Source organism: Drosophila ficusphila, unplaced genomic scaffold (assembly GCF_018152265.1).
Source record: "Drosophila ficusphila isolate 14025-0441.05 unplaced genomic scaffold, ASM1815226v1 contig_198, whole genome shotgun sequence".
NCBI classification, from domain to species: domain Eukaryota; kingdom Metazoa; phylum Arthropoda; class Insecta; order Diptera; family Drosophilidae; genus Drosophila; species Drosophila ficusphila.
Genome location: NW_025064092.1, coordinates 8,725,356 through 8,739,984, shown reverse-complemented (window position 1 = coordinate 8,739,984; position 14,629 = coordinate 8,725,356). Strand labels below are relative to the sequence as shown.

Genomic DNA, 14,629 nt, shown 5'->3' with positions numbered 1-14,629 from the left:
TTGGTCGGGCTCTTATCGATTAAATCGAAAACCTTTTTTTAAGAACCGGAATTATATATTCATAAAATATTTTGTGCATTTATTTTAAAAATGTGACAACTGTACTTAAATTACTTTTAGTTTTGTGAACATCATCACCAACAATTTTTAGACATATCAGGACTCGATTACAAAGTATCAGTATCACCCAACATATACATTTATTAATACTTGTTAAGAACGATACCTGCAGAATTTTAGTATGTAATTAATTTGCTTCATATTATATAAATATTTAAAATTTTCATTTCCGAAAGTTTATATATTACATATTCACCGCTAGTAAAGCCATCATGTGAATCAACACCATCGACACTTAATTTGTATTAAAATTAAAATGTATAAAAAATTAAAATTATTTAACAAATATTAAATAGTAGCTTTAATGGCTTTAAAAATATACAGTTTTAAGTATTTTGTAGTTCGACCTCTTTTTCTTAAAAATATAGTTACTTATATTTCATATAAAATAATAAAACCATCACGTGAATAAACATCATCGATACCAATTTTGTATTTGAATTGAATTTTATTAAAATGTAAATTATTAAGCAAATATTAAATAGTAGCTGAAATGGTAATATTAAAAGTATTAATATTCATTAAATTAATTTTAGCTTTTCTGAAAATACCGATAGTCGCCCGCAAATCAGCTGTTATTATCGCTAGCAACGCTGAGACCAGAGATGCTGTTCAAAAATGTACCTTATCGAATATAGAATATAAGCAATTAAGTTGAAAATTATGCGGAGATTGATTAATATTTGTGTTGTTTTATGATATTGACATTTTATTTAAGTAAAGTGAGTTTACTGCACTTTTAAAAACAGTCAAATCCACCTCATTTTTCTTTTCAACGCTTATCGATAGACCAATAGTCTTCATCACTGGTGCCAGACGCCACCCGCCAGACGCGGCCTGCCAGACGCCGCCCGCCCTCGGCCAATCAGAGCAGCGAACGACTCGCATGTCGGCGCCAGTCCCCCGATAACCCGAAATCGAATCCCGAAATCGAAGCCGTCGCTCAGTTTATCGTTAGCAAGCAAACCGCCCAGTAGTTACAAGTGACAAGTTCCAGTTGCCGAGCGCCAGGCCGACCTGCTTCCACACTCACAGTTTCCAATACAATCCAGGCGACTACGCTTAGCGGTAAAAACTCCCACACACACACTGCACAACAAAAAGGGGCATCTTTTGTACCCCGGTCTTCAGAAATCCGCCAACACACATTTTTTCCGCTTTTTTTTCACGTTCTCTGTTCTCAAAAAAGTGCAAAAAAAAAAACGCGGCGTGCTAAATTTGTATTGCGTGCGAAATTGCTGACAAAAAACAAGGAAACCCATACACACGCACTCTGTTCTTTTCTTGCTACTGCTGGTTTTAAAGTTAAACGATTTGTATTTTATTAGAATTAATTTGGTGACAGCTGTTGAACTCTAAGTGAAAAAATCGCGCGAAATAACATAAAAACAAAAGGTAAGTTAACTAGTAAAAAGGAAAAATTCTAAAGCCGTGTGAATGTTCTTGAATGCAAGATGCAACGTTGTGCAATTTTAATAATGTGAAAAATTCCCATGGTGTACGGTGTATATGTGGGAGTACAGGGCATATGCCATTTTTCTTTTTTTTTTTGGAGCTGTCTGTATTTTGGAGCTGCGGTGAAATCAAGTTTCAGGTTGACGTCATTTTAATTATGCATAGAAACGCAGGTAATGGGCCAATTTTGGTCTGCTGTTTCCGCTTCATTTTTCGTGAAATTCCCAGCTAATAGTGATCAGCTGCCAAGAGTTTGAGTTTCCATTGGGCAACTAGAGAAAATGAAAGAGTTCACTGATTAGTAAGAATGAGTACTGAATTGAAAATTCGCGGGTTTCAAATTGCAAACGGGGAATTCAATTACCAACTTCATGTGTGTGTCTTTGTGTTGGGTGGCCAGCAAAAAACGTTGCGTACTTGCAGGTGCAGGACCCGGTTCATTCCTTCTCTATCTCTCTCACACACTCGCTCTTTTTTCGCTGGCAGGCTGTCATTTATAATTTCATTTCAATCCAGTGAATGTGTGTGTTTGGAAAAGGAACATAACACCAAAAAACGCACAATCAGAGTGGCGCGCTTCCTGCTCATAAAGGAACGCATCTGGCCCCCATTCTTTCTCTCTCTTTCTGTTTAACTGCCAATGCAGTTTTCTAATTGACTTCATCAGAAGAACAAGAGGAATCATCCGATGAAGAAGAGCGAGCTTTAGCATCCCATTCACATACACACGTGCCATCCCTCTCACTCCATTGCTCTTTGGCCACCTGTCATTTCTTGGTTGTCTCCCTTCCATTACCGTTATCACGCTCCCATACAGTTCAGCCTCGTTTACCGTTATAATTTGCCTACCCTGCACTTTACTGTCAAACGTCAGGAACACGAATCTGCTAAATGGAAACAAACTTCATTCGTCAACAAATAGGAGAAGAGAAACGTCGTCTCAAAACAAAAAGAAAAAAAAAAAATATAAGTTTGGAAATCAATCTTAAATATCTGCTTCTGAAAGAATAACTGTGAACTTAAAAAAAACTTTAAAGTTTAAGTTTTAAAGAAAATTATTTTAAAACGATTTTTTGTGGATCAAAACTTCACCTCAAGTGCTTATTAGGATTGCAATCAGTTTAAAGTAAATCGTACATTTGCCATAATAATATTAAAAAATTTTTTTAAATATAACAAAATGAGTTAAATAATTTTTTTTATTTTTTAGCAAGACCAAGTTAAAAAAAAAAATATGTCACTAAATTTTTTTCTTGCCAAATAAAAAATAAAATATAAGTTTTCCTTCATTTTAATTGTCATCAACATATATTTTTATGTGCCCATTTTAAATGAAACATCAGGTGAAATTTTTGGATAGTAATTTGATATCCACTTTAAAGATTATTCACTGTACCTGCAGATTTGTTTACTGAAAGGGGAGCTGTTTGTTGTTTTTAGCTTTATATCGGACTTTACTGGTTGCTTTAACTTCGGCTTTTCCGGTAAATGGGGGAGCATATTGGGTACGCGTGCACGCATCAAGGGCTGGGTATCCTGGCGACTAAATTTGGTTACGGTTGCTTTGGCGTACTCCCCACCCCCCTTTTGCCCCCCTTCCTTACCGTTTTTCCACCCACTGATTTTGAGGTTGCAATTGCGAAATTCCAAGCGCACTTAGTGGAGCTCTATACACTGGTATTTTGTGCTGTTTGCCTTGCTTTCCCTCGATGCTTTTGCTATGCTTTTTCGTAACTAATAAGCAATGCCACTGCCCGCAAAAGTATGCTACGTTAAAAAAAGAGCAATCGCAATGGGATGTGTGCATGTGTGTGAGCCTTGAATTTGAATTAGTTGTTGCTGTTTCACGGAGGCAGCCTCTCTGTCATGGCCACCCATGCATGTGTGTGTGGAAAGTTGGGGAGAAACAGAGAGAGAAAGAGAGCATCTGCTCAAGGCCATGTTGCAATGCACTGGTTGTGCTGCCATCTCGCTCGCTCTCCTCCCAATTAAATTCATATGCATTGCCTGCTAATTGGCATTGGTATGTGTGGTTGTGTTTCTCTTTGTGTGTGTGTTAATATGTCATCCTGCGGTTCTGATATTTGATTTGTAATATTGCCACTTGTATTGCTTGTGTTTCTATAATTAAATTGCCAGGCTCATGCTGTGTGCAAACTATCCCGAAAAAGTATGCAATGCGCCTGCGTTAATAAATGGTGCAGAGAAAGAAACAAGAGCCTTTGGGATCTATATAAATATTTTCAAAAAATATTTTTACCAAACAGCTATTAAGGAAAATGCTGATTAAGATTAATCAGAGAAATTCAGCCTATTATTGTGATGAATCCTGAAATCAAACTTAAGGATTATGGTCAACATTATGCACTTTTAAATGTTTTTATTATCGAGCTTGTTCTTTCTGTGTAGGCGTGTGTTGTGTTGGAGCTAAGTTGATTAAAACCTGCTCTTTAATTGAAGAAATTGCTAATAACGTTCCACGATGCGCTCGCCTCTCTTCAGTGGTGTTGCTCATCGTTCTCTTTCTTTCAATATCTTTACAGTTATAAAGGCAAGCCGACAAAAAAGTCCGACTTTTCGACAAGTTTGAATTGAGTGAAGTCGTAAACAGCAGCCAAAATGTCTGATCGCAAGGCCGTTATTAAAAATGCTGACATGAGCGAGGAGATGCAGCAGGATGCCGTCGACTGCGCGACACAGGCCCTTGAGAAGTACAATATTGAGAAGGTAAGCTAAAAAATCATTTGAACTCTCCTTACTGGTTAAAATATGGGCTGAATACATCATATATGTATAGTACTGCTAAATAAAAAGGTTATAGTATGCAGACAGACAGGACACGAAAAAGTCATTAAAGCGTATTTCAATTGGGGTCAACAAAAAGGGTTTACATGTAATCATTTTCACTGATTAGGGGTTGAAAGAAGGGTTAGAAAAATAGTCTTTTTAGGAACAACAGGTGTTTTTGGTAGGCGGGTTATTGGTTGTACGAATGAATTCCTTTACAAAGTTCATTAGGAATTGGTTTTCGTTATTCGCCTGCGCTTTTTGTAATTAATTCAACAATAATGAATCAGTAATGAATTAATTAATCTTTGCACTGTTTCAATTTAACTTATTAAATTTTGGTCAAACTAAGTTTCATTTTTGATAATCAAAATGCAATAAATGAAAAGCAATCTCTTGTAATTCCAACAGGAATTAAAGGCTTCATTTGATTATTTTGCAAATAAGGTAATTAGAAATGATAGACTGACGGGCTGCATGATTATTGTTTTAGCCAAAAACCGTAATTAAAATGGATTTACTCACACACGTTGTGCATCCAGGAGTTTTGTTTATGTTCGAACATTGTTGCATCTCAGACAGAAAACTGAAACCAAAAACGCTCGCCCATTTTCCCTGTAAAACTTGTGGTTTGAATTGCGTTTGGCAATTTCACAATTTTGCGGTGCATTTTGGATTCTCCGCCCACTTCCGTTCAATTCCGTCCACCCACATTTTCCATTTCCACCTCCATTTTCGCCCGCATCCTACTACGCCCACACAAGTGCGTCGCAGTTTTCCCCCTCTTGCTGTTCTGATGAAAAGCTCCTTTTCACAAACAATGTGCAATATTTTCCTGCATTTTCCAGGAATTTTTGTAATTTTATCACTCTTAACCTCTGCCCTTATCTTTGTTCAGCTGTGTGTTGTGTGGCACAAAGGCCAAAGCTTTTTAATTAACAGTTGGAAACTGTGAATTCATATTTTTCGCAAAAGGGAAAATGTATATTTAAAAGGAATTCGGAATTGGCTTTGAGAGAAAAACCTGTGGAGCAAATACAGATTTGATTTTTTTAACGCATATTTATTTTGTTGACAAATAAGAAAGGTCCTTAAAGACAGTAAACAAAATGCATAGTTGCAAGGCCAACTCGTTGAAAATAAGACCGGCAGTTTCCAGTAACTAACCTTCGGGAAAAGTGGCCCTGACTTAGAGATTTCCTCCGAGGATAAATAGGTGGTGGTGTGGAAAATCGACGGAGGACTGACCATCATTAACAATGTCCAACAAAGTTGGGGCGAAACAACAACTTAAATAAGCTCTTGATTTAGTCGGCTGCGAGTGCAGAGAACAACAATAACAAAAACAAAACAGAAAAAAAAAAACAAAATCAGCAAGCAATGTCAACAAAGTCGAAGAAATTGAATAATCAATACGGGGGCATTGGAATTGCGATTGAAGGAAAACTGCCGGGCACACACACTACTTACACAGAGAAAAATCTTCATAAATAAACTAGCTAACAAAACATTAACCATATATTAGAAAAACACTATTTAATATTGTTTTAGAACACTTGTCACAGGTTTTAATCAAAATATAAATGGGTTATATGTCTTCTTGTGACATGAGGTAGTATTGAAATAATTGTTTTCCGTGTCAATGGAACGTGGTCAAAGTGTGGACCCTGGCTGAGGTCAGTGAAAAATATGACCAGCAAGTGGGTGGGGTGGCTGGCAGTGGGAAGAAAGGAAAAGGAAAAGCCGGGGAAAAAGCTGCGGGGGATTGCCATCAACTAGCGAGCCTTTGTCAATGCCAATGGCAGAAGACAACTCACTGGGACTGGCACTGCGACTCTGAAGCCGAGAGACTGAGACACAGGGCAAATGGAAAAGGAACGCGGGCCCTTGAAAGCAAAGCAAAGTAAACTTGAAATCCCAGCGGAAGTGGATAAAAGGCCGCGGGGGAAATGGGAAAAAAACGGTGGGGGGAAAAGCCCCAAGAGAGAGAGAGAGAGAGTCTGCTAATTGAGCAGTAAAAGCGAAATGTGCGTACACGGTGGATATTGGTTGGGAAATACTAGAATATATAAGTTATTTTTACGCAAATTCCTAGTCAAACAAATTCTTGGAATTCAATCCTATTTGACTCATTATTAAGGGGCACAACTAGTGTGACATTTCAAAAAAATCTTTTTTTTTTTTCTTACATATTTCGGTAGATTACACCTTTAAAAATAACATACTAAAATTTTAAATCGATATCTTAAATAGTTTTTGAGTTATAGCAATTATAAGAGCAGCCGCTCGTATAGCAGTGAATACGATCATTTTATCTTTAAACGCGTTTTTCTCGAAACTGCATTTTTCGAATTTGCTGCAGTGATAACTCAAAAACTAATGATCCGATCACTATCAAATTTTTTTTAGATGTTCTATATATAGTCCTCCCTACAATGACCTATCGGTTTCTTGATCCGATCAAAAATCGAATTTTGGCAGGCCAAAAACGACCCAAATTTTGGGTAAAATTCGATGTTTTTTTTTTAAAACGCCGCCATTTTGTCAATTTTTGATATTTTTTATTTATCGTAGGTCATTGTATGGACAATATCATCTAGTTTAACGAGAATTTTTCATTTTTTGATTTCATCCACGGAGTAGGCCGGAATCACTGCAGCAGTTGGGGCACTTTTTTTTTAGCGCCGTTGGAGATCGGCTCTAGCTTAAAAAATATTTAATTTTTTTCTTTAAAAATTTAACTGTATATTCTTCAAACATGTATAAATATATTCTGAAAATTTGAAAAGAATTGATCAAGTAGTTTTTTTTATAAAAATTCCCAAAAATCACCATTTTTTTATGCCGTCACACTAGTTGTGCCCCTTAAGACAAATAGGAAAGACCAATCCCGTTTGTTTTAGAATTACTATGTATTGTTATTGATACATATTATTTACCTTAAGCATAAAAACTACTAAAAAGAATGTACAAAATCAAACCTCTATCTGGAGATGTCACATTAGATATTAAAAAATGTCTCACTGTATTCGCGAGGACTTGGCGCACAAAAGTATGCCACACAATTTGTTTTTCTTCGCACACTCCCCTTGAATGTTGTTGTCATTGCGGTGAAAGGGGGTATAGAAAATTCCGGGGGACTTTTGAGGGTGTGGAAAATGTGGAGGGAGAGGAAATTCAGCCCACATCCTATGTAAAAACACCTGAACCACCCATTTTGAGCCTACCAGTTGTTGCTATAAATAAAATATATGCCACACGATTGATTGCCTTTTGTCTTTACTCTTCCTTTTTCTCTCTCTTTTCCTCTTTCTTTTCCCGTTCCGTTCCCCCCTTTATTTTCCCCATTCTACTGCTTATTGCATAATAATAAGTTAGCCAATATTTCTCACTGTGTGTGTGTGTGTGTGTTTAAGTGTGTTTTTTGTAGGTAATTAAATATGGATTTTTGTTTTTGTTGCTTCGAGGCGAGCACACAAATTTAATTGCTTAGATGAAAATTGAAAAATTGCCGCCGTCTAATGGAAAATCATAAAAACAGAAAGCAGCCAAAAATAAGTAAAAATAGAATAAAATTGGGAAAATGAAAAGGAAGGAGGACGACCCTTAACCTTTAGATGATGCTGTGGGGCAATTGCAAGTTTGTTTTGCCAATAGCTTGCAATCAATAAATGACCTGCTAAACGGGAAGGGAAAACTCTTGATTTTCCAAATTTCCTAGCTGATTATAGGTTCAAAATATTCCAATCAGAGCGACACACACAACAGACGGGGGAAAACAATTTTTGGTATCCATTAGATACGCAACTAATACTACTGAAACGAGTGGGGGGTGCGGGGCATATGCCACCCCCTTGGGGCACACAAGGGTTAAGCCCAGCCCACCGGGGCTCCTCTTGTTGCTGTTGTGGTTGTTGTTGTTGTTGTTGTCGTTGTTGCCGTACCTTGTGCATATATTTTTAGGGGCGCACAACCTTTCAAGCAGCTTAAATCGTATCCATAGGCATTATGTTGCCCCCAGTATTTCCATGTATTTTGGTATCTGTGTGTGTGTATGAGCCGCGATTTAAAGGCAAAGCCCTAAATAAGCCAACAAGAGGGCCAAAAAAAAAAAAAAAAAAAAAATAAAACGAAAGAGGAAAAAGCAGGCAGGGCAGCAGAACATAAATTCCCAATTCCATTATTTGTTGGTATTAAGTTTTTAAAAATAAATTTAATTAGTTTAGAAACAGATAAGCAGTTTGAATTAAAATTCATTAACTTGTATTACTTTAACTTATATTCTCTAGAGCAGAGGAATTGTTAGTTTGGAGAAAGGTTAAAAGGAACGTTAAAGTGATAGAAATACGATTGTTTAAGGCGAAAACGACAACTTTGAAAAGCTTGTTAAAGGGCCATTTAAAAACGGATTTAATTAGTTTTACTTCCATTGTAAGGTTGCATTTCAGTCATTTTTTTTACTTTGTTTCATTTGATTTTTTTTCGGTTCTTGTGTCGCACAAATGGCGGAGCACTGTGAACAAATAAACAATAAAAAAAAAATAATAAAACAAGGAGACAAACATTTTACATTCAATCGATGTGGAAACTTTATGCATTTTTATTATTATTTTTGATGGGCTTTGTTTGTGATTTTTGCGTGGCCAAAATGTTTAATCAATATGCGGGCAGCAGACGAATATTTGTATGTAAATAGATTGTGTGTGTAAAGGCAAACACACATGCACATGCCACATGCATCCATTTTTATTGGCATACATTCATCGAGTGCGAGGCTTTTCCGATTTTTCCATTTCTTCAAACGTGTCCAGGCATATTTTCTGGGGCTTAAAGCCTAAAGAGATTTTTCAGGTGTGGTCTAAATGGACAGGGAATTATCCTGCTGTTTCTTGCATGAACTAATTGAAGGCCCGAAGTGCTTTGTGTTTTTTGCAAACAGCAGTTGCACGTCCTCTATTTAAGCACGACTTAAATTTCTGAGCAAAGCTCTTGGACTTGAACAATGCGCAGAATATTCTAGAATTTTGTGTTTTATATTTTCGAAGGCTTAGAAAATATTTAAAACTTGTTTTAAATACTCTCTCAAAGAAATCCCTTTAAAAGGATTGTTTGTTACTATTACTTTAAGGGGTTATATACCTTTTTCAGAATCAAAAAATCGAAAAAAATTTTATGATTTTTTTTTGATGTACATACTTTCAACAATTTTTCTGAAAAATTTTTTAGAGATCGGGGCACTAGAACCTAAGATACAGCCGTTCATAGCGCACGGTGTGCATGACTACCTAATGTCCACCTAAAACTTTAACCGCGATTATCTCGGAATCGCATTTTTGAGAAAAGGTCGTTGCGGTGAGCACGATATCTCGGTAACCACTACATCGATCGATTTGAAATTTTGGGGGATTGTTTGTAGATACAATAGCTAGTTCGTGAACGAAGGAATTTTATTTTCGATAAATTTTTCTATTTTTTTGGGGCGAAAAACTAAATTATTAGACCTCGAAAAATCGGTTTTTTTGAAAAAATAATCACTGTAACTGTAAAAAATTTTTTTTCGTAAAATCCTTCGTTCACGAACTAGGTAACACTATATACTAACGTAGTTTTTTTGTTTTTTTTTTTTTCGTTGAGCCGTTTTCTTGTTTTCTTGCTCACCGCAAGCCTCTAATGAAAAAAGGACTTCTGCGGCAAGGACTATAACTTCCACAATTCTCAAAATTTTCACTCAAAATTTCAGACGAATTAAGTTAAGGACACGTACTTTGATAAAATATATATTGAATTTAAATAAAACAATGGCAACATGCTAAAAAAAAATAAATAAAAACCCTGTATTTCTCTGGTCAAAAAGGTATATAACCCCTTAATACACTTTTCAAAGATAACCCTTTGCAAAACGCCATTTTTACATTCCAAGCGAGAATCCCCTTTATGTCAATCACAAATAGAGAAATTCTTTCATTACTTCGAAGGCAGCGCAATCACTCCTGCCAAAATGTGTCAGTTGCCTTCCCCAAAAACCTCGCAAATTATATGACCAAAATTGCAATGTCGATTTCATTAGGCTACAAATGTTGTGTATATATTTATATGCACATACCTATGTAGGCATTCTTTAGTGGCACAAAACTGAGCACCACTCCAACCACCCAACCATCCAACCACTCCCACCCACTCGATGGTAACGCCCAGCTTAACCCCCTGTTGCCCCTTTGTTTGCCGCCACACTCTGTGTGTGTGTCAGAATGTTCATTTTGTATTTTTTGGCGTTGCCAAAACAAAATTCCATGGCATTGCTAGGGGGAGGTTGTAAAAGAGGTCTCACCCCAAACCAAATTGAATATAAAACAATCAACTTTATATTGTCGTCTGACACGACACGAAAATATACACGCAATAGGCCGAAAACGAAAAAAAAAAAACATAAACATAAAGAAAAAGAAAAAGAAAAGAGCCCCAAAGAGAACTCCATACAAAATAGAGAACAGCTGGAATGACTTAATTGCAATGATCGCTAAAGGATTCCACTACAGTCAAAATCTTTAGAAAAACCCAGTTTCAGAAAACCCCTATTATGAAACTATAAAACCAACATGGCAAAGGCATTTAAATATGAAAAAAAAAACTCTTTTAGGCAATAATGGAGCATTAACAACATATGAATTTGGCTATAAGGACTATCCACCTTATGGAGTCACTACTGTATAATACGACAATGGTGACGACAGCTTTGATTGAAGGATAGAGCCAAAAGAAGGAATTGGATAATGACACTCAACTAAATCAGCTTTATATTGTTTTCCCCCATTTTTGTTGTTTTTTTTTTTTTTTTTTTGGGGTCTCGCTTTTCTTCGCTTGTCCTGTTTTGTTTTATTATTGGTTCGTTATTCTCGCTGTTTTTGTTTTGAGGTTACCGGGTTAAGTTTATGACTTTGCACGCATTCCCCTGCAATAACGGTGGGCCCCACCTTTCCACCTCTCCAGCTCCCCCGACCTCCGAAAGGCCCACACCCATGGCTAAATGAAATCAACTCCAAGTGTGGCGCCCAAAAGTATGGTAAAAGCAAAACTTTCAGATTGCCTCAACTTTGCGAACAGAACAATTTTATTCCTTCCATAGTTTTTTTTTTTTTAGTCTGTTTGAAGCTAGGGAATATAATATACTATACTATACTATACTATATATCTACTTTCTACATTCTTTGCGGTTTTGCCACAGCTGTTGCAAAACAGTCGAGGTCGTGCTAATTGGGTAAAAATCCAGTGGTCAGGGAATTTTTAAAATATTTTACTTCCTATGTTGCTTTATGTAACGTGTTGTACATGAACAATGGATAATAATTGCTAATTGAATAAAGCCACTAGAATATTTGAAACATTGCAAACCGGCTATATTTATTTTTACTGCATTGTAATTGAAAAATGGATAATATTTAATTCTTTATGGAACGATGATGAGCTGTAATACAATCCTGGATTTGTGTACGGACAGTAATGACATTTCTTAGTATTTCGATAACAAGCTCATTACTTGAGCTCCTCCAACAAGGATGTACAATTTTTTGAAGGTTGAGTTTCATATTTATCTGACCTCCATTATATTTTTATATTATACAAGTATATAAGTATTAATGCGGCTTGTTGGCTGCTTTGTGTGCGTGCGATTGTGGGTGTGTGTGTGTGCGATTTGCGTAACCCTGGATTCAGCCGCCAAAACGACTGACAATGACCTTTGACATTTGCCAGACTAAAACTGCACGGGTTTCGACGCAGTGCTTCTAGTATTTTATACCCCCATTGCACCGCTTAAGCACTTCGTTTTGCTTTCCCCATCGAGCTATTTATTCCTACATTTTCCTTGGCCCTTTTCCCCCCACCTACCCCCTTAAATTTCCCCCCCCTTTGTGTCGCGTTGTGCGGTTTTTAGTGTTAACATACATAATTAGCCTTTACCTCAAGAACTGGGCTTTAATTCGAGCCACGAAATTGCTTAATGCGAGCAATGGCTGGCTGCAAACACCACAGCAATCATAACTAACTCATTAGCACAAAAACTTTTGCCCCCGACACACGCCCCCATTTGATTTTCCTTTTGGCCAAACACTTTTGGGTGCTTTGGGTGCTGCCTGTTTTTGAGGTCACATTTTGGGTTACCTCAGTGACAGACCCCTTCTTTCGGTTGACTGTGAGTGTGTGTGTGAGTTTGGTTGTTGTTGTTGTTGGGTGGAAAACAGAGAAGGAGAGAAGGGAGGGAAAAACTGGAGGGGAGGACTGGTGGAAAATGAGTTTTTCGTTTGGCATTTTATTGAGTTTGCCGGTTGCCGCTAATTTCGAAACAGTTAGCAGCCACTTAGGCATTTGTTTTCGCCTGATTTGACTCGCTTATGGGCTTTTTTTCTGCTCGGTTTTAGTTTTTTCTCTTCTTGCCATTGTGCATTTTTGACAGCTTTATGGAATGTGGCGTTAACTTGTTCGACAATTGGCAGCTGCACGGCGGAGATGTGTAATATAACAGGCCGGATGAAAAGTCCCCGGTTTACCATAGTAAAAAATTTTTTTTTTGCAAAATTCAATTTTATTATTCAACATAGTTGCCTTCGAGGGCGATGCAGCGATTATAGCGATTTTCCAACTTTTCGATGCCACTTTTGTAGTACTCTTTCGGTTTATCCTCAAAATAGGCCTCAGTTTCAGCAATCACTTCATCATCGGTCTTAAATTTCTTGCCAGCGAGCATTCTTTTAAGGTCCGCAAACAGGAAATAGTCGCTGGGGGCCAGATCTGGAGAATACGGTGGATGAGGAAGCAATTCGTAGCCCAATTCATAAATTTTAGCCATCGTTTTTCCAGACTTGTGACATGGTGCATTGTCTTGGTGGAACAGCACTTTTTTCCTCTTCAAATGCGGCCGTTTCTTTGCGATTTCGGCTTTCAACCGCTCCAATAAAGCAATGTAATAGTCGCTGTTGATTGTCTGTCCCTTCTGGAGATAGTCGATGAATATTATTCCATGCGCATCCCAAAAAACAGACGCCATAACCTTTCCAGCCGACTGTTGCGTTTTTCCACGCTTTGGATTGGGTTCGTCGCTTGCTGTCCATTCAGATGATTGACGATTGGACTCTGGAGTGTAGTGATGGAGCCATGTTTCATCCATTGTCACATATCGACGGAAAAATTCGGCTTTATTGCGCTTAAACATCTCCAAACACTGCTCCGAATCATCAACTCGTTGTTGTTTTTGATCGATTGTGAGCTCGCGCGGCACCCACTTCGCACAGAGCTTTCGCATGCCCAAATATTCGCGAATGATATGATGTACACGTTCCTTTGATATCTTTACAATGTCTGCTATCTCGCTCAACTTCATTTTACGGTCATTCAAAATCATTCTATGGATTTTTTTGATGTTTTCGTCGGTAACAGCCTCTTTTGGGCGTCCACTGCGTTCACCGTCTTCAGTGCTCATTTCACCACGTTTAAACTTAGCATACCAATCAATGATGGTTGATTTTCCTGGTGCAGACCCCGGAAACTCTTTATCAAGCCACACTTTGGCTTCAACTGTATTTTTTCCTTTCAAAAAGCAATACTTTATTAACACACGAAATTCTTTTTTTCCATCTTTTCAACAATAACAAAAGTAGCTTCACTCAAATCGATATAACTCCCGAACTAATTGTCCGATTGCTGTCAAATTTTGACACTAATCGTTTGAAGGTTGGTACTGAATGAAAATCATATGGAAAAAAATCTAGTAAAATCTAGTATGGGTCAGACCGGGGACTTTTCATCCGACCTGTTACTTTGCGAAATTGAATTACAACCAAGCGGCAAAAAGTCATCAATATTAGATTATAAGATGGGAAAGTTTTTGTTTTCAATTTATTTCGGCTTCGGAGGAAGTGCAAGTTAAACTTTCAATAATTCAATCAATTAAAATGGAGTTACACGACTTGAAAGGAACATGAATGTCATATATTATATTTATATAATGGAGTTTATCAGGAGTGCAGTTTAAGTAAAATCTATCATTTCGACAAGACTTGTATTAAAAACACTTTGTTTCCTAATTTTATTCCAGGATATTGCGGCCTACATCAAGAAGGAGTTCGACAAAAAATACAACCCCACATGGCATTGCATTGTGGGCCGCAACTTTGGATCGTACGTCACCCACGAGACGCGCCATTTCATCTATTTCTATTTGGGCCAGGTGGCCATTTTATTGTTTAAGAGCGGTTAAAGTATTGTCGAGTCGGAT

At 37.3% G+C, this 14,629-nt stretch overlaps 1 protein-coding gene across 2 annotated transcripts; it reads left to right on the top strand.

Annotated features, from left to right (window-relative positions):
* The first annotated feature begins 1,053 nt into the window (after positions 1–1,053).
* On the top strand, positions 1,054–14,611 carry LOC108086496 (dynein light chain 1, cytoplasmic). Of its 2 annotated transcripts, XM_017183422.2 has the most exons (3): positions 1,054–1,188; positions 4,119–4,302; positions 14,450–14,611. In XM_017183422.2, exons 2-3 carry the CDS (start codon positions 4,195–4,197, stop codon positions 14,609–14,611), a joined length of 270 nt encoding a protein of 89 aa, XP_017038911.1. In that variant the 5' UTR covers positions 1,054–1,188; positions 4,119–4,194. The 2 variants fall into 2 exon arrangements, with proteins under 2 accessions (XP_017038911.1, XP_043063418.1); XM_043207483.1 differs by lacking the exon at positions 1,054–1,188 and having other exon boundaries at positions 4,108–4,302.
* The last annotated feature ends 18 nt before the right edge of the window (positions 14,612–14,629 follow it).